Genomic DNA, 23782 nt, shown 5'->3' with positions numbered 1-23782 from the left:
ATGCATCAGGTTGCCATGTTTTGCACTCGTTGCTGAATAAGGTCATAACAAAATACAAAAAAGAAAGCAGAAAGGATTCCTACCTCATCTTCTGAGCACATTCTCATGGCTTCCCAGAGGAGGCTATTTACTTGCATCAACGGTTTTTCTTGTGTCTCTGCAAATGTCTTCAGTCTAAAAAGAAGGAAGGGTTAGAAACTACGCGGCGATCATATGAAATATCTGGCAGCACAGCAACTGGACATTGCTTTATCCTGCAATTAAATATTTTGTACAAACCATTACCTATGGTGACTAAGTGGTGTGCACTGCTACCTTACAGTGCATAGGATCAGAGTTTAATTGCAACTGTTGGATCTGCATGAAATTGTGTCCAGGCATGCTGGTTTTCTCCCACATGCCAAATATATAAAGATGGTTTAAAGGAGAATTTAACCTGTAATAAACCCCCCCCTCCCCTGGATAGACCCCCCCCCCCCCGGACAAATGCCCTTAATTTTTTACTCGCCCCTCCATGCAGATTCTGGCCTCGGAGTTCACGGCAGCCATCTTCTTTCTTCTGTCTTTTTCAAAAGTTGGCAAAAAAGTTCGGCACATGCGCAGTTGTTTGGGTACAGAAATTTATTCCAACTGCGCATGCCCCCAAAATGTCGTCAAGACACGAAGATCACCGTAGAAAAAGAAGATGGCTGCCGTGAACTCCGAGGCCAGAATCTGCACGGAGGGGTGAGTAAAATATTAGGGGCATTTTTTTTTTTTTACAGGTTGAATTCTCCTTTAAATAACTATTAATGACACAGTGGTAGAATCTGTAAACTGTAAGATCTACTGAAGCAGGGACTGATGTGAATAATGAACAATTTCTCAAGCACAGGAAATATGAGGCTGTGCTTAAAGGAGAAGGAAAGGCTAAAATTAAGTAAGCTTTATCAGAAAAGGTCTATATAAAAATACACCAGTAAACCCTCAAAGTAATGCTGCTCTGAGTCCTCTGTCAAATGAAACTGCATTTCTTTCCTTCTATTGTGTATAAATTGGCTTCTGTATCAGACTTCCTGTTTTCATCTTAAACCTCCAGGGCTAGGGCTTGAGCATGCTCAGTAATCTGAGCTCAAAGCTATGAGTGAGCAGGGAGAGACTCAGGAAGTAAGTGATGTCACACCAAGCGAATATGGCAGCTGACATCCTAAACAAACAGAGAGAACTTCTAGAGCAGTGTACTCAGGTATGGAAAAGCATTCTACAGAATAAATATAGTGTTATAGCTTGCACTGCTGTGGCTAATCTATAGGCAATAAACTGCTTTGGTAGCTTTCCTTCTCCTTTAATAAAGGATAGCAATAATAATCACCTGAAGGTACTGGCAATGTATAACAGCCACTCAAAAAGAAAAAAAACTGCAGCAGTATTCTGTATCTCTGACCTATTACCAATGAACAGTGTAAGGAAAGGCTAAAACATACTCCTGAATGATCTGGCCCAGAGCATGGCATTCTTCTTCATACACTTGTAGTTTAGGTTGATATATGTACTGGTCTAACAGGAGGTCTTCTGTCATTGCAGCTTTGTTTGCTCTGTACTGGGGCAACAAAAACAAAAACACATTATTATTTCACAAATCAGCAACCACCATGAAAGTAAGATAAGAATTTTTTTTTAATATTTATAGGCTGCTGGGGGGAAAGGGAGGGGGTGATATCACTCGAACTTGCAGTACAGCAGTAAAGAGAGACTGAAGTTTATCAGAGCACAAGTCACATGACTGGGGGCAGCTGGGAAACTGACAATATGTCTAGCCCCATGTCTGATTTCAAAATTAAATATATAGAAATCTGTTTGCTCTTTTAAGAAATGGATTTTGGTGCAGAATTCTGCTGGAGCAGCACTATTAACGGATGTATTTTGAAAAAAACATTTCCCCATGAAAGTATCCCTTTAATCATGCTCAGTGGGAAAACCTGCAACACATACACATTTTTGCCATTCTAGCACACATTGGTTAGACCACTATTAAGAACGGTGATCACATAGAGCAGAGGTCCCCAACCTTTTTTTACCCGTGAGCCACATTCAAATGTAAAAAGAGTTGGAGAGCAACACAAGCATAAAATTGTCCCTTGGGGTGCAAAATAAGGGCTGTGATTGGCTATTTGGTTGCCCCTATGTGGATTGGCAGCCTACAAGAGGCTCTACTTGGTACTATACTTAGTTTTTATGCAATTAAAACTTGCTTCCAAGCTTGGAATTCAAAAATAAGCATCTGCTTTGAGGACACAGAGAGCAACATCCAAGGGGTTGGAGAGCAACATGTTGCTCGCGAGCTACTGGTTGGGGATCACTGACAGAGCATACCATACAGATAGGGTTCATTAATTGGCCTTAGTTCACATTTTGGCTAGTCATCACTTTTATGAGCCAAAGTGAACATTTGAGGGCTCTGCACAAAAAGCAAATGTCATGCAAATTACTGATAAATGACCAAACCGATCCTGGTGCAACCAGCTTGGAAACTTATTTGTAATTGCCTTGAACACCACCATATATAAACGCAGAATTGTGGAAAGCCCAGAGCAAAAGATTTGTATTTTAGAATATTAATGTTATTGAAACAAAAAGTTCAGAAATCATACACTAGTAAATATGTGGTGAGAGCTTATGCACTGAACTGGCTTCATGAATCTTGTTTGTAGCCAATTGGAATGATATTTATTCATTCAAAACATATGAATTATTGCAAAATTTACTCAAGACACAACTCATTACAAAGCCATGTGATGAAATGCAGTTTCAGGAACTATTAAAGGACAAGGAAAGTGTAAAATAGAATAAGGCTAGAAATGCTGTATTTTGTATACTAAACATAAGCATGAACTTACTGCACCACAAGCCTAATCAAACAAATGATTTATGCTTTCAAAGTTGGCTACAGGGGGGTCACCATCTTGTAACTTTGTTATACATCTTGGCCTGACCCTGACCCTGCACATGCTCAGTGAGGTCTGGGCTGCTTAGGGATCGTCATAAACAAAGCTGCTTGAGTTCTACATGGCTGGGAAGTAAGGCAGGAGCTCCCCCTGCTGTTCATAAGTATGATTGTTTCCCTGGGACTGTCTGACAATTCCTATCCATAGCAGTAAATGAAGGGAGAATTTCACTGCATACAGTCAGGTTTCTTATAAAAACTGTACACATATTTTAATTAAAGTATATTGGAGAAAGGTTTATTTTTCATTAAAGAATGTAAAAATGGGATTTTATTGTTTTGCCTTTCCTTTTCCTTTAATGTGGGGCAGTAATCTTTCCTGGAAACAGACAAATGACAATAGGAAAAGTTTGGAAACTTACGTTTGCAGGAAGCTCACTGTATCGTGGTTTCTGAATAAGTATACGAATCCGAAGCAGCATAAAAAACTCCTTTACGGTAATGGTACCATCTTGGAATTTCTTTAAGGAAAAAAAAAAATGGATCACAAAAGTGTACAACAATTATGTATCACTCACATTACTGCTGACATGGTATTCTCCCTTAATTACCGAGGACGCAGAAGATGGATGCATGGAACTTCGCTGGAAGAATCTGCACCGAGGGGTAAGTATGGAGCATTTACCCTGGGGGGGATTAGCCTGGGGGGAGGAGGGTCTACGTGGGGTGTTGGGTACGGGTTTTTTTGCCCACAGGATGAATTCTCCTTTAAAGACCAAATAAACTGCTCACACATTAGATGGACTGGTGGTACAGGTATGGGACCAGTTAACCAGGGGATTTGCGGATAATGGATCTTTCTGTAATATGGATCCTCAAACCTTAATTTTACTAGAAAAGGATTAAGCATTAAATAAACCCAATAGGCTGGTTTTGCTTCCAATAAGGATTAATTATATCTTAGTTGGGATCAAGTACAAGCTACTGTTTTATTATTACAGAGAAAAAGGAAATCATTTTAAAAAATTTGGATTATTTGGATATGGGAGACGGCCATTCCGTAATTCGGAGCTTTCTGATGGGTTTCCGGACAACGGGTCCCACACTTGTATCTGTTACTGGGCTTCTCAATGATTAAAAAAAATTCAGAAGCCCCGTGACAGCAATAGAGTTCCTGATCATGATCAATTCTGCACTGAAATCCATTTCTCAAAAGAGCAAACAGATTTTTTTTATATTCAATTTTGAAATCTGACATGGGGCTAGACATATTGTCAATTTCCCAGCTGCCCCAAGTCATGTGACTTGTGCTCTGATAAACTTCAATCACTCTTTACCGCAAGTTGGAGTGATATCACCCCCCTCCCTTCCCCCCCCAGCAGCCAAACAAAAGAACAATGGGAAGGTAACCAGATAACAGCTCCCTAACACAAGATAACAGCTGCCTGGTAGATCTAAGAACAACACTCAATAGTAAAAACCCATGTCCCACTGAGACACATTCAGTTACATTGAGAAGGAAAAACAGCAGCCTGCCAGAAAGCATTTCTCTCCTAAAGTGCAGGCACAAGTCACATGAACAGGGGCAGCTGGGAAATTGACAAAATGTCTAGCCCCATGTCAGATTTCAAAATTGAATAAAAAAAAAATCTGTTTGCTCTTTTGAGAAATGGATTCAGTGCAGAATTCTGCTGGAGTAGCACTATTAACTGATGTGTTTTGAAAAAAACATGTTTTCCGATGACAGGATCCCTTTAAAGGAGGAGGAAAGACTAAAACAAAGTAAGCTTTATCAGAAAGGTCTATATAAATACACCAGTAAACCCTCAAAGTAATGCTGCTCTGAGTCCTCTATCAAAAGAAACACCACATTTCTCTCCTTCTATTGTGTACTCATGGGCTTCTGTATCAGACTTCCTGCCTTCAGCTTAAACCTCCAGCGCTAGGGCTTGAGCATGCTCAGTTTGCTCCTCTCTCCCCCCTTCCCTTATCCCCTCCATGCTGTAATCTGAGCCCATAGCTATGAGTAAGCAGGGAGAGACTCAGCCAGGAAGTGATGTCACACCAAGCTAATACTGCAGCTGCTATCCTAAACAAACAGAGAGAACTTCTAGAACTGTTTACTCAGGTATGGTAAAGCATTTTGCAGAATAAATATAGTGTTATAGCTTGCACTATTGTGGCTAATCTATTGGCAATAAACTGCTTCGGGAGCTTTCCTTCTCTTATAATTTAGCAAGTGTTTTCTGTGGTCTTTATTTGCCCTTGAGAAAAATATTCAAAATTTTAAGTACATTGTTTTCCCCTTGCTACTGCAACTCTACTAAATTTTAAAGGTTTGATTTGGTTATCTCTCTATACATAAAATGGCATTGCAAAAGTAATGGAAGAAAGCTTGTCTTGTGCTTTACACTTGTATTTTGCAATCTTCCCATAGTTACATTTTGCATTCCTTACCACCCAAAGGCTTTGCTCACACCCGGTATCCCAGGGCAACTGTGACTCCATCTGACTGCACTGCTGGCCTGAAGAGGAAATATAATAAAGCATGTCAGGGGTTGTTTAAATTATCTTTTGGTATGATGTAGAGAGTGATATTCTGATAACATTTGCATTTGGTTTTTGATTTTTCACAGTTTATTAATTGTTTACAATTTCAGTAATGTGGTTGCTAGGGGCCAAATTTCTCTAGCAACCATGCATTCATTTAACAAAAATACCCCCCAAACAATGTAGGTCTCTATAAAAAATATATTGCATAAAACAGCTCATATGTAAAATCCTGCTTCATGTAAATAAACCATTTTCATAATATACTTTTCTAGTAGTATGTGCCATTGGGTAATCATAAATAGAAAATTGCCATTTTGAAAAATAAGGGCCGCCCCATGGGCTCTTACGATTCACTGTGCACACACACAAACCATACATGTTAGGTCACATGAGCCAATTAACTGACAGAGTTCTGTCTTTTGCTTCCTCACTTCTTCCTGTTAGTTAGAGCTGCAGTATTTCTGGTCAGGTGATCTCTGAGGCAGCACACAGACCATCACAAAATGGTGGTTCAAGACAAGAGATGTAAAAAGGGCAGTTTTTACTTAAATATATATTCCAGTTTGGTAAGATTCTTTCATATGCCAATAATTGGATATAAACTGTTGCTTAAGTATTCATTTTGGGGGAATAGTTTTCCTTTAAATTCTTCTTGGCTGCCAGGGTTGTTGACCACAGCAACCAAAAAAACATATGGACTGTGGGGCTATGGTCTGCTTAGACCCCAACCATTCCAATTCCAGTTTGCCTTTTAAATGTTTGCTTGCTTCTTTGGGTAATTAAGCCACAGCAGCAGATATACTGCAGTGGCAGTGCAACTTACTCAACTATATAAATAAAAATTTAAAACTTTTACTTTGCATAATAAAAAACTCTGGGGGGATTATGAAAGATATTACACAACAAAATACATTTGAAACACTTACTACAGCTGAGTTCCATATGCATCCCATCTCCTCGGGAGTCCTGAGAACTGTTGCTGCTGTAGTTGGTCTGCTCTATGGTTTTTGTTAAGTGGAGAGATGAAAACTCACTTATTTGATAATCATCAGGGCTAGCGATAGTCACTGAAGCCTAAAAGAAAGAAACACGTTGGTAATAGTATCTACCACAGACCCAAAAACAATGTGTAGAATCTTTATCAAAGTCAGTCTTGACGCCTGGCGATATCCCAGTCTAATTCGTTTTAGTTGCCGGGAATTCCTTAAAGGGATACGGTCATGGGAAAATGGTTTTTTTTTCTTAAAACACATCAGTTAATAGTGCTGCTCCAGCAGAATTCTGCACTAAAATCTGTTTCTCAAAAGAGCAAACAGATTTTTTTTATATTTAATTCTGAAATATGACATGGGGCTAGACATATTGTCAGTTTCCCAGCTACCCCGAGTCGTGCGACTTGTGCTCTGATAAACTTCAGTCACTCTTTACTGCAAGTTGGAGTGATATCACCCCCTCCCTTCACCCCAGCAGCCTAACAACAGAACAATGGGAAGGTAACCAGATAGCAGCTCCCTAACACAAGATAACAGCTGCCTGGTAGATCCAAGAACAACACTCAATAGTAAAAATCCAGGTCCCACTGAGACACATTCAGTTACATTGAGTAGGAGTAGGAGAAACAACAGCCTGCCAGAAAACACATAACCAGGCAAAATGACCTGAAATGCACCTACACATCAATATTACAACTAAAAAAAAAATACACTTGCTGGTTCAGGAATTACATTTTATATCGTAGAGTGAATTATTTGCAATGTAAACAGTGTAATTTAGAAATAAAAATGACATCATAACTATCATGACAGAATCCCTTTAAGTACAGCACTTGAGATCTAGGCATGGTTTTAACAATTATGCTATCAATTTACACATAATATACTTGGATATGTGATACATTAATATCCTATACACAAAGTATTATACAGAACTATTATCTAATGTCATGGGGCTCAAAGCCTATAATTAAAGGGGGTTTTCACCTTTGAGTTCACTTTTAGTATGATGTATGGCGTTATATTCTGAGACAATTTGCAATTGGTTTAGATTTTTTTATTATTTTGTGGTTTTTTATTATTTAGCTTCTTCTTAAGCAGCTCTGCAATTTCAGCAATCTGGTTGCTAGGGTCCAAATTACCCTAGCAACCATGCATTAATTTGAATATGAATAGGAGAGGGTCTGAATAGAAAGAAGAGCAATAAAAAGTAGCAATAACAATGCATTTGTAGCCTTATGTAGCATTTGTTATTTAGATGGGGTCAGTGACCCCCATTTGAAAGCTGGAAAAAGTCAGAAGAAAAAGCCAAATAACTAAAAAAAAATGAAGACCAATTGAAAAGTTGCTTACAATGGGCCATTCTTTAGCATACGAAAAGTTAACTTAAAGATGAACCATCCCTTTAAATACTTAGCCTGTACTAAGTGTATAGTGAATAGAAAGCTCACCTTGGATTTATCACTGTTGAGCTTGCCTTCAGTTCGTCCACGCTTCTCTTTTTGAAACTCATTGGTTTCTTCGGGTTCACGGTTCCTCTTTTTGTCATTTATGCCATCTTGCGATGCAGGTATATCCTGCTCCAGACTGCAATGGAGGGCCTCTTTTTCGCACAACTCCTCCCAAGCACCTTCTGGTACTTCATAATGAAATATGCCATCATGGTCTTTCTCATCTGGGCTAAGAGGAAGAATTTCTTCATCTATACATTGAGAGCTATTGCAATTGGTCAGTGCTTTGAGAAGAGTCAAGGAGTTTCGCTCTGGTTTTACATGTGCCTCATAGAAGGATGACGACTCTTGTACATTGCATTTATTAGGATTGGTTTTCTGGGGTAACTTGGCCTGAAAAACTTTGACTGAAAGCTTGTTTGGCAAATTTGTTTCTTTCGAGGTGGTCTCTTTATCACCAGAAGAGGCAACATCATCAGCTTGAGTATACAGGTTTGGTTTCTCATGAATGGGCAATTTGCTGGATAATTCTGCATCTTCTAAAATATCTTCACTTTTATTGGTTAAACTTACAGTAGGTGCCTGCAATGAAGTTGAGAGATGGTCAACAAGGAAAGTGACTGGAGCTGTCTGGGAATCTGGAAAGGATTTCTTGTTTAAACTTCTTATCTTTGACTGAATATCTGCAATACTTCTTCTGCGTCTCATTTTATCTGCTTCGGAGAACTCCACTAAGTTACTGGACTTGAGCACTGGTCCTTTACATGATAACGTATCTTGGTCTTCCTGCTCCAAATTGCCTACATTCCCTGGACTTATATTTTGCTCTTTGGGTTTACAGTGGACTAATGAACCTTGAGCAAGACCATCATTAGCATCATAATAATCAGCCATGGACTTCACAGTCTCACCTTCTTTATCAGCACTATTTCCCAGAATTGCCATAGAGGAATTTTGCTTTAGGTTACACACGTCCATGTTTATTTCAGTGGTGGGTTTAGTCGATGCTTCTAAAACATTGGCCTTGGGAACACAAGACCCTGCTTCAGGTTCTGGTAGCATGAAAGATACCCTCTTTGATTTTGGTCTTGCTTTTTTTGTGGTTTTAAGGTCTGTTGTATCTTTATGTAGCATGCAGGCTTCGTCTGCCAAAACTGGTTCTTCACTTCTATTTATATGCTCTGCGGGTTCTAAAGAAGCGACACTGCTAAAATTCTTTGTATCGGACAATGCAATTTCAACAACTTTAGTTTCCTGCTGATCCATGGGAGAAGCTTTATCTGCATCTTCACAGAAAACCATTTCATTTAAATTTTTTTCACCAAGATCTGGAACAAAAACATTGGGGTTGCTAGTGGATAAAGGAATTCGCAAATTCTCTGGGTTTTCAGCCATCCAATTCTTAGGGTCAGTAGCAACCATGATTTGTAGCTCTTCAGTTTTGTTTTCTATAGCAACTGTGAGAGATCTAGTCATGTCCATGTCATTGAGGTTACACAGAGTTTTACTTGTGTGTATGTTGCCTACGTCCATGTTGGCGTCAGACACTATACGCCCACCTTTTACAAGGGACTTCATGCGTTTCCCCATATTGGTTTCTGGTTCCATACCTTGCTTATTTAAAACAGAAGAAGGGGTTTGATTGTCCAGTTCAATAGCCACTGTATGGCTTTTAGTGAATTCCACATCACCTTCATGCATAGAAAAATTGACAGTTGCATGCTTGTTCAGAAAGGGCCTCTGCAACTCTAAAATGTTCCCCTTTTTAGCCTTGGAAAGGATATTTATCATTTCTTCATGTTGGGCTAGCTCAAAAATTCCCTTTTCAAGTCTTGCAGAGGGAGATAATGTAAAATCCATGTCACCACTAGAAAAAGCAACACTTTTGTCGCTATTTGCCGTTATTTGACCTGGTTGTCTGGAGGACACATTCTCTCCTTTTAAAATGTTTCTCCCATCAATAACCATGGTGTGGCTTTTAGTAAGATCCATATCATCTTCCAATGTAGAGAAAACAATAGTTTTACATGCAGGTGCAGAATGGTGATCAATGTAATTTTGAAATCTGTCTGAATTACCGATTTCCTTATTCAGAGCCGATTGTTTAGTTACATCAGTGTGAGACATATCGATATCTGTGTTACCTTGGTCATATCCCTGGAAAACATTAGATGACCTTCCATTTTTCCCTCTCATTTTTGCCACTGTATCACCATGTAAAGGTTCATTTGTGGAACACGACTGTTGTGCCAGAGGCAAGTTTTGCTTTTTTGAGCCGAGTGATGTTTTACACAGGCCATCTAAGTGACTGTCAATAAAAACTGTATTTGACTTTGTAATATCCATGCCATCTGCTTCAGATGTTTCACTGACAAGGCTTTGTTTGTCAACAGAATGATTATACTCATCTAACAATGGGGTTTTCTGCTCAATAACCATGGTGTGGCTTTTAGTCATTTCCATTTCTTCTGCAAACATAGTAAAAGCTTTATTCTCAGGCACAGACGAGTGCTTCGAGCTACTACCCAATATTCTCTTAACACCCAGATTGCGAGTTTCGGAACCTTCACAAAGGCCTTTGCTTTCAATCGCCACGGTATTGGCCACAGTTAAGTCCATGTTATCTTGCTCACATGAAAACAACATAGTCTTATTATTGCACGATCCCAACGTGGTTTCTGTTGATGGTACATTTGTGTCACTGACCAACAGTCCAGTCCCTGCGCGTGTCAACTCCATATCACCATCCAAATGCACAGAAAAGTCAGATCCCTTTAAACAAACACTCTCTCTTTTCAAGAGACAATTTAACTGCCCCTTAGATCGTTCAGCTACAGGCATATCATCAATAAATATAGTGTCTGACCTTGTGATCTCCATGTCATCTTGTCCAAAATCAGTACTGTAATTGCGTTTATGAGCGGAATTTGATGGGTCATTTTTACTAATGACCATTGTGTGGCTTTTTGTGAGATCCATGTCATCTTCTAAGATGACCGTACTTTTATTCACAGGTACAGAGAGTACTGAGCAATTCACATTTGGATTGAGTGCTTTTGCCACCTCACAAATGCCTTTGCTTTCAATGGCTATAGTATGTGACATTGTTAAGTCCATGTGTTCTTGCTCAGAGGAAAACACCAGAGTCTTATCATGAGAGAGCCCTATGGATTTTCTTTGTACTGGGTATGGTGCGCCATTAATAACCTGCCCAACATTTGCAGCTGTCATTTCCATATCACCCTCTAAACGTACGGTCTTATCAGAAACATAAGATCTTCTCGATCCAGATGCACTTGTTTTTTTCAAAATCGAAAGGTCTACTTGCCCTTTAAATATTTCAGTTTCTTTAATAAACACTGTATTTGACTTTGTAATGTCCATGTCATCAGAATTACTTTTATTTACAGGATCTGACTGGAGGTGGAGCTCAGCTGGTTGTTCATTAATGACCATAGTGTGGCTTCTGGTAAGTTCCATATCATCTTCCACCATGTGGACAGTTTTATTCAGAGGCAATGGCGTTTGCTTAGAGTAGTGGCCAGGTTTATTTTTCGCATCCAGATTAAGCTCACAGAGGCCTTTGCTTTCAATAGCTACAGTATGTGACAAGGTTAAATCCATGTTATCTTGCTCACGTGAAAAGACCACAGTTTTATCTAACCCCACATTTTTCACTCTTAGGATATTTGCATCATTTATTAACGGTCCAATGTTGGCAGTAGTCATTTCCATGTCACCCTCTAGGTGTATGGTCTTATCATTAGCAAAGCAAGATCTCTTGGGCTCAGGTGCACTTTTCCGTCTTAGAGCAGAAGATTTTACTAGCCCCTTGGATATTTCAGGAATTTCATTTATAAATATGGTATTTGACTTTGTAATGTCCATGTCATCTTCTCCAAAACCAGCCTCAGTATTTGTTTTGGTAGCAAAAGATTGGTGGTGATGCTCATCTGGACACTTTGCACTAATAACCATTGTGTGGCTTTTGGTAAGTTCCATGTTATCTTCAACAGTCTCGTCCAAAGCAACAGATTTTGACAAATCAAATTTCTGTGAAGTAGTCTTAGCAGTTTTGAGTTCTTCACACAAATTATTTTCAATAGCCACTGTGCAAGACTGTGTAAAGTCCATGTAGTCCTCACTGGGTGAAAACATGTTCTTTTCTTCAGATAGGCGAACAGTTCTATTTTCAGACCGTTTATCGGATATAGTATGCACACGATCTGGAATAGATTTACTTGTGCTTTTCACATTACTAGCCAACTTTAAATATTCATCAACCACAGAAACTTTGTTCTCCCTAGTAAGAGTATGTGACTCTATGAAGTCTAGTTCAGAAGAAAACGTAGAAACATTTTTGGTTGAAAGCATGTTTATGGCATTTTTGGAACCTTTGCACAGGTCTTTCCTATCTATAGTAACAGTATGTGACCTTGTCATGTCCATATTCTCCTCTTCACATGAAAATAAGATGGTCTTATCTTGAGCAGTAATACCAGTTTTCACCTCCTCAGTTGGAAATGTGCCCTCGTCCCTGAAAGCATTTTTAGTAGTCACAGTGAGGTCCATATTTTCCAAGGATAATATGGTCTTATTATGACTGGAAGGAAAGGTGCCAACTATATTTTTAAAATTTGTAGTCAAGCCTCTCATTGTCATATTTTCCACTGCTCGTGTTTCAGAGATTTTAGTATCTGCACAGCTTTTGTTGAAAGTGGGTGCCTTTTCCTGGTGATCCGAGGATGGCTGGCAAGACTCCTTTGCTTTTTGCCAGGGCTTTTCATTAACAGTGTTGCCTTTTATAAGTTCCACATCATTACTGGCCTTTGGAAATAATACATGTTTGGAAAATGAAGATAACCTTAAACCTCCCGGTTTTACGGTTTTACCCTTAGAAACATTTTCTGGTATTTTAGCCAGATCGGGATCTTGCAAAAACTTATCAATAGCAACAGTGTGCGATTTTGTAATCTCCATATCATCCTGGTTGCATGAGAACAAGAGAGTTTTATCAGCTACAGTAGATGGCATACTTTTAGAACTGGAGACAGTGTTATTAAAAGGTTTATCTTCTTCAAAAGGAGATGATTGTTCAGATGAAAAGGTTGGTTTAGGCAAGAAACCTGACTTGCGAACAACTTTTTGCTCTGAACATGTTTCATTTGAACTTTGCAATCCATAGCAAGAATCAGTGTCAAGCACAGTAGTTGTACATTGCGTGAGGTCCATATCTTGGTTTGAGACAACTGTCTTATCATTCATGATAAAGAGATGGCTAGTTGGCATAACGGGTATAGATTTTCTGTGCATAGAGATGTTTGAGCCCAATCCAAACATAATATGAGCTGTATTGCTAGTGTTCAAATCCATATCTTCATCATCAAATGCTATGGTCTTTTCAGCTGTTAAATGAAAAGGCAAGGAAGGATCTTGGTTTTGCCTAAGTATTGACTTACTGAAATAAATTGGATCACCGACATTATTACGATTTCCCAATGCATCTGGCAAAGAGGTAGATGTGGATGCACATGAGGCCACCATACTTCTCCCATCGATAGCTACTGTATGGCTTTTTGTGAGATCCATGCTGTTATCTGGAGAAACAAAATTATTTTCAGCATTCAGAAGATTTTTCTTGTGCAAAAGTGGGTCCCCTGCTCCAGTATTGGTATTTATTGCAACGGTATGATTCTGTGTAAACTCCATTTCATTTGAATCGGTAAAAAAAACAGTCTTATCAGCAGGGCAAACACCCATTCCTTTATTCAGTGCCTGAGTATTTCCACCACTTCTGGTTTTGCTCAGTACATTATCTAAGCAAACGCTACGGTTTTGTGTTATATCCATATCATCTTCTAAAAGGACGGTTTGGTTTTTGGATACAGTTTTTAATTTTTGTAATTGAAGTCCACCTTGCAAATGTTCATGACTCGAAGGAGCTTTAGGAAAGCTTATGGTGTTGGGTTCAAAATGATATGGAAATGCATCGGTTACTGGAACAAATGCAGTAATATTGGTGGTATGGCATTTTGTCATATCAAGTCCATCATCCTGCTCAGTAAAAACCTGAGTAATATTTTCCTTTTCTTCTTGTCTTTGAGCAAATGTAGAAAATACGTCACTGCCAGGGGTAGATTTTTCATTAGAAATGCTAAAGGAAAAAAAGTTTTCTTTGTCGTTTCCCTGAAAAGGACAAATAGTTTGTTTTTCAGTTTTTAAACCAGTCAAAAAATCCTTAAAATTTATCTTTGGCTGGACTTCAGATTCGGATGACGAATGAAAATCTATTGTCGTTGAAGGGTTCAACTTGACACTCTCGCAGGAATCCTCACCGTGAGATTTCAAACTTGCTAAAAATGAAGTAACATCAATTTTGTCTGTTTTCTCTTCAAGGAATGCATCAATGTTTATGGTGTTACTAGAGGTCATTTCCATATCATTATCACAGGAAAAGAATAAGGTCTTCTCGTTATCTGCACAGTCCCGCTACAAAGTAAAAACATACGAGAACATTTTAAATTCATGAATATAAATTCAAATACTGACAAACACTGGTAATAAAGGTGTTTAAGGTAATAAAGCAGCCACAGAAAAAAAACAAAAACACACTTTACATTTTAGATGCATCAACCAATTTATTTCACCCACTGGCCCAATAAAGGATTCACACACATCGGGGGTTATTTATCAAGCTCCGAATATCCGAACCTCGTAGTTTTCTGAGCAACAATAAAAAAAAAAAAAAAAAAAAAACTCCTACGAATTTTGAGAGATTTATTAAAGTCCAATGAACTAAAAACTCGGAATCCGAAACCCTGGCATCTAAAAGCTCCGTACCGATATCCGATGATTTCAGCATAAAAAACTCCGAAAAAAATCGTAGTTTTTGCGGACAACTCCGAACTTTCCCCGACCCTATTTTTTCAGGTTTTTTTCTTCATAAATAAGATCCATACGGGAATTCAGAGTTGCTCGAAGTTTGCTATTAGAAATACTGAGATAAATTCGGTCCTTGATAAATAACCCCCATCATCTAAGTAAGTAGGGACACAATGAAGGCATCACTCACAAAAAAAAAAAAATATAATAAGTTTACAGTTGTACCTCAGGTTGGGGAGCTGGAGTTTGTATAGGGCCATGAAGCAGTGTATCCATGCCTACAAAAAATGTATTTGATTATTTCATACAATTAACTCCAGGGATTTTCTTTCCTACATTTACTATTGGTCGAATATCGAGGGTTAATTAACCCTCGATATTCGACCGTCAAAGTAGAATCCTTTCGACTTCGAAGTTGAAGGATTTACCGCATTTCCTGCGAACGAAAAATCGTTCGATCGAATGGTTAAATCCTTCAAATCGAATTTAGTCATGTGACCACATGTGATACAGCTTGCTCAGCACTTTCATTTCATAGCAATCATAGGTCTTTGAATTAGTATAAATGTACAATGATGTTATTGCCAACATCTATGAAAAACACATTATAGCACAAAATATATATATAAAAAAAATAAAGCACAAAATGTCAGCCTTGCAGGCTTTATAAAATCATTACAAGAGCTTGGTTAATCTATTAAGTGAAATAACTACCAGACAGAAAACAAGGCTGGCATTGTAGAGGGCACTTTTCCCTTTCCAGGGATTTTCTTTCCTACAGTTTGTGTAAATATGAAGGCAGAAGCCACACATTTTTGAGCAGCAGTGTCATTACCTGCTTTAAACTTAACTGTAATTACAGAAACTCACCAGTGATCTGGAACCTGGATTTCATTCCATCTTCATTTCTGAATTAAAAAAAGAAAAAGAAGTTATAGAATTTTTATGAATACCCTCAAACTTAACCATGTAATCTCTGCATCCCTTGCATGTATTAATAAAAATCCACTCATTTGCAGTGGATGCTTGATTCATTTTCACAAACAGATTCTTTTTTTTTAAATGGTTAATTATGGCTTATTATAAAATTTCTTCCCAACCCAACTTATTTCCCTTATTGCAAACACCCCAACCATAGTGCTTTGCAAACTGCCGACTCCGAATTTGGAGATGGTGAGATTTGGCAGTGGCTTACAGAATTGTATGGTGGGTGAAGTCAGAAAAAAAAAAAAAGACAATAATAAATCCACTTGTGAACAAACACTACAGTTAGTGGATCTTGATTATTGCATCAGTTGCCAATTAAATATTGACTATAATGGATGCTGAATAGTTTAGATTAAAGATAAGCAAATACAGAAAAAGAAACAGTTAAAAAAAAGAGGCAGGTTTGGGACAGTTTGAGGGAGTTATTTATTAAACTCTGAATGAAGACAACCCGAAAAAAATAGTTGTTTTTTTTACTATAAAACCTAGGGATGCACCAAATCCACTATTTTGGATTCGCCCGAATCCATCTTGGAAGATTCGGCCGAATACCGAACTGAATCCGAATTTGCATATGCAAATTAGGGCGGGAAAGGAAAAAGTGGGAAAAAAATTGGGTTGCTTCCTTGTTTTGTAACAGTCACGTGAAATCCGTCCCTCCCCACAATTTGCATGTGCAAATTAGGATTCAGATTCGGTTTGGCCAGGCACAATCTGAATCCTGCTCAAAAAGGCCGAATCCCGAACGAATCCTGGATTTAGTGCATCCCTAATAAAATCCGAATTTTTCGATGGGGGAAATTTTTTTTTTTACAATTTTTCGGGATTTATTATACCCAAAGGATGGAAAAAGTCTGAATCCAGAAATCCAGCATCTCAGAACTGCCGAGGATGTATATAAATCAATGGGAGAAGTCCCGAAGATATCCTGATCTGTGCTTGATTTCATGCAATAATCTGAAGATTTCATGGTTTTCGGGCAAAAATCAGAAAAAAATAAAAATTTGTACGATGTTTATTTCACAATTTTTTTCGGGTTTTTCCCCATACAGAAATTTTTTATTTGGGAAAACGTATTGATAAAATAGGGTGAAAAAACCCATGCGGATTTGGTTGGAGTATGTTTCAGAAAAGAATGAGAAATTCAGACTTTGATAAATGGGCCTCTATGTGTTGCTCCAGGTGACTGGGATTGAACCTCAGAAGTAATGGACTACTACTGTCATAGCCGTTGTTAAAAGGAAGGGGCTGCAGCACGAGACTTTTTATAGGGATGATCTCACATCACGGGGAAGAGATTTAACCCTGTGTGTTTCTTAGGAGGTGAAAGGCTGATAGAGTCCCTCTATATTACAATCCATTCCCAACAAGTAAGCTATTTAGTGTGTAAGCTCTTTTGCATTGCTCATATATCTCCTTTAAATTAACCTTCATGTTAAATTTAGTGCCTGATCTTTAAACCAGCAAAAAGCTGAAAATGGATTCAAAGCCCCTTGTACAGGAAAACACACTGAAAACAAAGGCATTCTCTTGTCAGCTTTTACACATGGGGAAACGGGAAGTGCAGTACAGGTATAAGATCGGTTATCCGGAAACCAGTTATCCAGAAAGCTTTGAATTATGGGAAAGACGTCTCTCGTAGATTTTAATCAAATGGTCAGATCTGAGCGGACGTAAAACTTATTCAGAGGGTTTCTCTGAGCACTTTTACTTTTTACATTTTTTATCAATTTTTAGTAGTTTGGTATTATAAGTTTAAGCTGCAAATAGATCAGACTTTTAGCTTTACTGGAAATCAGCAACACGAGGATTCACTAAATCCAGGAATTGCATGGAAAGGACATTAGCAGTTTTGGTCTTCAAAGAGATCTCATGAGCTAAAGCCTTCATAGCAGTATAAAACGGTCTAAAACTACCAATATCTCACAAACCACTAAAAATACAAAATGAATGCATAGTGCAAAAGTACTCCTAAGTATGCAGAGATCAATCTATTTTTTCGATCCCCTTTAAATAATGAGTGATGGTATTAAATGAATAAAAGACAAATCCATTAGGAACAATTCAAATGGTCAACTTACTCATTTCCTGACACAGTAACTTGCCCTGTAGAAAAAGAGATTATATCAAGTTAATGGATTGTAAAAAAAAAAAAAATGAATATGGCTAAAAAATGCCATATTTTATATAATTAACTTGTTGCACGAGGCTAAAGTTTCAGCTTGTCAATAGCAGCAATGATCCAGGACTTCAAACTTGTCACAGGGGGTCACCATCTTGGAAAGTGTCTGTGACACTCACATGCTCAGTGGGCTCTGATTGGCTGTTGAGAAGCTAAGCTTAGGGCTCGTCACTAATTATCCAGCAGAAAATGAGCTTCCCCTGTAATATAAGCTGATGATACAGGTTTGCTGATTATAAAATTCTGATGCTAATTGCACTGGTTTCTGTGCTGCCATGTAGTAATTATCTGTATTAATTACTAATCAGCCTTATATTATGATATTTCTATTCTATGTGTACTGTATATTGTGAGTGGGTCCCTAAGCTCAGTAAGTGACAGCAGCACAGAGCATGTGCAGTGAATCAGCAGAAAAGAAGATGGGGAGCTACTGGGGCATCTTTGGAGAAACAGATCTTTACTGCTAAAGGGCTGTAGTTGCCTTGGACTGGTACAGAAGCACAAAACATCATGTACAACATTTCTAGCTACTTCTTTAGTTAAACTTTAGTTCTCCTTTAAGGGAAATAGACTAAATAAGTGCTCCACTATATAGTTTTTTTTGTATACAATGCCACCACAGAAGTAGCCTTCTAGTCACATGTTTTTCCAACATTACCCAAAACACAAAGGTGTCTTTAAGCAAAGTGTCTTTGTACATTTCATCTGTAAATTCAAACTCCCCTTTTCCCCTCCAAAGTACATTTATTCTCCAAATTCATACTCCCTTTTCCCCTCTAATCCCTGTCCGTATACCCCACAATCCTTCCTACCATTGTCATCAGCAGCAATTTGGGATTCTAGTGAAAAAACCCTACAAGACAAGGAAAGACAATTCATCAGTACAGTAATATTAGGTATGTTCTTTTACTGTCGTTTAAGAAAGGAAAAAAATAGAAGTTGAACCTTTTGGAGACCGATGGCACAAATTTAGTAAAATTACTAGCACTCTATGGGTTTCTTATCTAACTAGAACTTGAGAAGCCCTTACAAATGCAAAATGCATAACCCTATAAAATATCTAAAGAAAGACAAACTTTGCCATTAAGAGAAAAACAGTCTCAATTTATGTAAACTCAGTTTGCCACCGTTATATTTCCACAGACTTATTATACAGAAAACTGCAAGGATCAGAACATGGCTATTCACTATACAGGTATGAGATCTGTTATCCAGAAACCCATTATGCAGAAAGCTCAGAATTACAAAAAGTCTGTCTCCTATAGATTTCATTTTATCCAAATGATCCATATTTTTAAAAATTATTTCCTTCTTCTCTGTAATAATAAAACAGTAACTTGTACTTGATCCCAACTAAGATATAATTAACCCTTATTGGAAGCAAAACCAGCCTATTGGGTTTATTTAATGTTTACATGATTTTCTAGTAGACTTAAAAGGAGAATTGAACCGGTTCTTAAACCCTCCCATCTACCTGCCCCCCCGTGCGGCAGATTCGGGTCTCAGAGTTCACGGCAGCCATCTTCTTTCTTCTCCGGTAATCTTCATGTCTTGACAGAAGTTTCGGCACATGCGCAGTTGGAGTAAGTTTCCAGTCCCGAACAACTGCGCATTCGGCGAAAGTCACAAAAATTTCCGAAATGTTTTTTGGAAATTTTTGTGACTTTCGCCGCATGTGCAGTGGTTCGGGACTGGAAACTTACTCCAACTGCGCATGCGCCGAAACTTCAGAAAAAGACCGAAGAAAGAAGATGGCTGCTGTGAACTCCGAGTCCAGAATCTGCCGCAAGGGGGGGGGCAGGTAGATGGGAGGGTTTTTTTTTTAATCGGAGGGGAGAGAAAAAATTAGGGCCATTTGCTCGGGGGGGTGGCAGGTAGGCTGGCGCTCTACCCAGGGCCATTATACCTTAATAAACACTGTGTGCCTGCGGCTGAGCTATTTATCTCCCAGGATGGAGATTAGCAAAAAAAAATAAATATACAATTAACATGACCTATAGGTAACTTTTAGAGTATTTTTTTTTTTTGAGTCTGTATCACTTTAAATTAAGCAAAAAACATAAAAATGAAAAAGCATCCTTTACAGCAGGTGAAATATTTGATAAAATATTAACACAAAATGAAGGAGTCATAAACCCACCCAAAAAAAAAAAAAAAAAAAAAAAAAATCGGCTTAAAAGGGTAGACACACATTGAGATTTAGTTGCCCGGTTACAAATATCCATTTCATCGGGGCGACTAATCTCCCTGAACTGCCTTCCTCGGAGCGCTTCGTTTTCTGAAGCTGCCCCACAAGTAAACTTCGGGCATCTTCAGAAAACAAAGTGCTCCGAGTGCCACCCACTGGCGATTTAGATTCTAGCCGGCAGGGCAGTTTGTGGAGATAAGTCGCCCGAAGAAGAGATTATTTGTCACCAGGCGACTAAATCTCCCAGAATCTCCACGTGCGTCTCTGCCCATATGCTCTTCTGGGTACTTGTGAATCCCCCCTCCCCCGATCTATCTTATTACTAAGCACTTTAGTGTGTCAAAAAAAATAAAAAATTTTAAAAATAAATAGAACACCTCAAGGAGAAAATTGCTATAATGCTTTTAATGGGTTAATGTCCCATTAAAGTTAAAATTTTAGTGAAAAAACAAATAAAGTGGGGTCATTTGATTCTGTTTTGTACATTGTCTGCATCCTGTTACCCCTCTGTCCCACCAAACACCAAAATAACAGACTAGAATCAGAATAAACAAAATAAACAAAATAAACAGATATGCCCTACTACTCATTTATCACTGGGTTATGTTTTTGATTACTATAAAAGAGTGGTTGTGTATTTGTGTTTCATTCCATTAGAGAGACATAAAAAAAAAATGCACCTTATGTTCTCAGCAAAGCTAACGCGGCGACTTTTTCTTCGCTTTTCAGTGGTTGAATCCTAGAGGAAGGAAATTGAACGGTTAGATTTAGTGTCCTAGAATCAAACTACAGTCATTGGTAAATGGTTTTGAAAAATGTTAATTGATGGGTTGGTTCCCCTTTAAAGGGGTTGTTCGCATTTAACGTAATCTGATGTAGAGTGATACTGAGAATTTGGTTTTCATTTTTTGTTATTTGTGGTTTTTGAGTTATTTAACTTTTTGTTCAGAATCTCTCCAGTTTGCAGTTTCAGCAATTGGGTTGCTAGGTTCCAAATTACCATAACAACCATGCATTGATTTGAATAATAGACTGCAATATAAATAGGAGAGAACTTGGATAGAAAGAGGAGTAATAAAATGTAGCAATAATAATACTATACTATTAATATACTAATAATGAAATTGTTTTAAAGTAATAAAAATATAATGTAGTGTTGCCCTGCACTGGTAAAACCGATTTGTTTGCTTCAGAAACATTACGGGGCACATTTAATAAGGGACCCTCGGATTCGACCCTCGAAGTAAAATCCTTTGAATTCGCATATTGAATTCGAATATCGAATTCGAAGGATTTTGCGCAAATCCTACGATCGAAGTAAAAAACGTTCGATAAAATTTTTACTTCGATCAAAAAATATCGAATGGTCGAATAGTTGAACAAATTTTACTTCGAATTGTTGGAGTCAAAGGTCGTAGTAGCCTATTCGATGGTTGAAGTACCCAGAAAAATACTTCGAAATTCGACGTTTTTTTTTCATTCGAATCCTTCACTCGAACTTAGTAAATGTGCCCCTACTATTATTCATATAAATAAGCTGCTGTGTAGCAATGGGGGCAGCCATTCAAAGGAGAAAAGGCTCAGGTTACACAACAGATAAGCTCTGTAGAACATAATGGTGTTATCTGTTATCCACTATTTAACCTGTGCCATATAGACTTTTTTTTTTTTTTTTAATTTCCACCATTGCTACACAGCAGCTTGTTTAGATGAACTATAGTAGTGTTTCTGAAGCAAACATACCAGTTTTACCAACACTGCATTATATTGTCATTACTTTAAAAGACTTTCATTCTTTTGTGTTACTGTCCCTTTAAGTTTGCCAGTCTCTTTACTGTAACGAATAGTCAATAACTACTTATGTTTATTGTTTTTCGCTACCATCGAACCTGCACTACCTGGCTTATGGAAATCACATTATAAGAGCAGTTTATAATAAAGCCCATTTGTAATGAAAACAAGGTGTATACATCGCCCTGACAGTAAAGTAGTGCTGCCATATTTACTACTGCTTGCACAGCATACACTCAGAAACTATATGTATGTATGATACACAAGATTCCTAGCCCTGATGTTAAATCATTGTGTATTTGTCTCCTTCTCTCACCATGTCCCCTGCAAGCTGCCGCCAGTGCCTGAACACAGATCTGGTCATGTGACACTTTCCACACCCAGACAGGAAATGGAAGCCTAGGGAGACAGGAAATGGAAGCCTAGGGAAACAGGATTTCCTGTCTCACTGCAGGTGGGAGGAGCCCAGATAAAGCTGAAAAACCAGGCACTTAGTCTGTTATATTGCAGTCTGAGTTTCTGGGTGGCGCCTCCTTTGAAATAGATCTTTAGTGGGCTCTGAGTTAATTATTCTACATTAAGGGGGTTATTTACTAACTGCAAAAGCAAAAATTTTTTATTCTAATAAAATCGGACTTTAAAAAAAAAAAAAAAAAATCATGAATTTTTTTAAACCCGAGGATGAAAAAGTCTGAATCAGAAAAGCCGGCATATCAGACCTGTCGAGGTTGCAAATTAGTCAATGGGAGAAGTCCGAATGATTAGGGATGGGCGAATTTTTTCGCCACAGAAATGACGCCCATAGACTTGTATGGCGGTGTGTGTCAAAAAAATTTCGCTGCGCAACAATTTTTTTTGACGCCCATAAACTTTAATGGGCGTCGGTGAAAATTCGCCGCCGGCCAATTTTTGGCGAAACGGCTCAGATTCGCCCATCCCTACCAATGATTTTTTTATGTGCGCTGGGTTTTGGCAAAAATTTGAGTTTTCGGATGAAAAATCTGTAAAAAATCTTTTTTCCCCCACGCAAAGCAAAGTTCCGGAAAATGTAATAATAAATAAGCGCAAACAACCCGAGCGGATTTAACCGGAGTTTGTAGCAGAAAATATTGAGATAAATTTCGGACTTTGATAAATAACCTCCTTAAAGGAAAACTATACCCCCAAAATGAACACTTAAGCAACAGATAGTTCATATCATATTAAGTGGCATATTAAAGAATCTTACCAAACTGGAATATATATTTAAGTAAATATTGCCCTTTTACATCTCTTGCCTTGAGCCACCATTTCGTGATGGTCTCTGTGCTGCCTCAGAGATCACCTGACCAGAAATACTACAACTCTAACTGTTACAGGAAGAAGTGTTGAAGCAAAAGACACAACTCTGTCTGTTAATTGGCTCATGTGACCTAACATGTATGGTTTGTTTGGTTTGTTTGTGAGTACAGTGAATCCTACGATCCCAGGGGGCGGCCCTTATTTTTTAAAATGGCAATTTTCTATTTATGATTACCCAATGGCACATACTACTAGAAAAGTATATTTTTATGAAAATGGTTTATTTACATGAAGCAGGGTTTTACATATGAGCTGTTTTATGCAATATCTTTTTATAGAGACCTACATTGTTTGGGGGGTATAGTTTTCCTTTAATGTTTTCGGACCAAATATATGTAATTTGGAGTGACTGAGCCTATTGGGGTATATTTATCAACAAGTGAAGTAAGAGATCACCAAAGTCCATTCTCTCTCCATTTCTATGGGACTTTTAAAGGCGTATTTATCAAAAAAATAAATACGACTTTAAAAATCCCATAGAAATGAATGGAG

The 23782-nt window shown here is 38.1% G+C and overlaps 1 protein-coding gene across 1 annotated transcript in view; it reads right to left on the bottom strand.

The window, feature by feature from the left end:
* LOC108700584 (kinetochore scaffold 1) overlaps positions 1–23782 on the bottom strand; it is a 47985-nt gene that overhangs the window by 13509 nt on the left and 10694 nt on the right. The window contains exons 5-15 of the mRNA XM_041574354.1: positions 20839–20897; positions 18783–18823; positions 17870–17894; positions 15672–15709; positions 15027–15079; positions 7920–14408; positions 6403–6550; positions 5381–5448; positions 3346–3444; positions 1464–1579; positions 84–174 (exon numbers count right to left, since the gene is read on the bottom strand). Of these exons, the coding sequence (XP_041430288.1) occupies positions 84–174; positions 1464–1579; positions 3346–3444; positions 5381–5448; positions 6403–6550; positions 7920–14408; positions 15027–15079; positions 15672–15709; positions 17870–17894; positions 18783–18823; positions 20839–20897 (7227 nt within the window). The remainder of the gene's footprint in view (positions 1–83; positions 175–1463; positions 1580–3345; positions 3445–5380; positions 5449–6402; positions 6551–7919; positions 14409–15026; positions 15080–15671; positions 15710–17869; positions 17895–18782; positions 18824–20838; positions 20898–23782) is intronic.

Source organism: Xenopus laevis, chromosome 8S, assembly GCF_017654675.1.
Source record: "Xenopus laevis strain J_2021 chromosome 8S, Xenopus_laevis_v10.1, whole genome shotgun sequence".
In the NCBI taxonomy this organism is placed as follows: Eukaryota; Metazoa; Chordata; class Amphibia; order Anura; family Pipidae; genus Xenopus; species Xenopus laevis.
The sequence above is the reverse complement of the archived record's forward strand: the minus strand, read 5'-3'. Positions and strand labels throughout refer to the sequence as shown.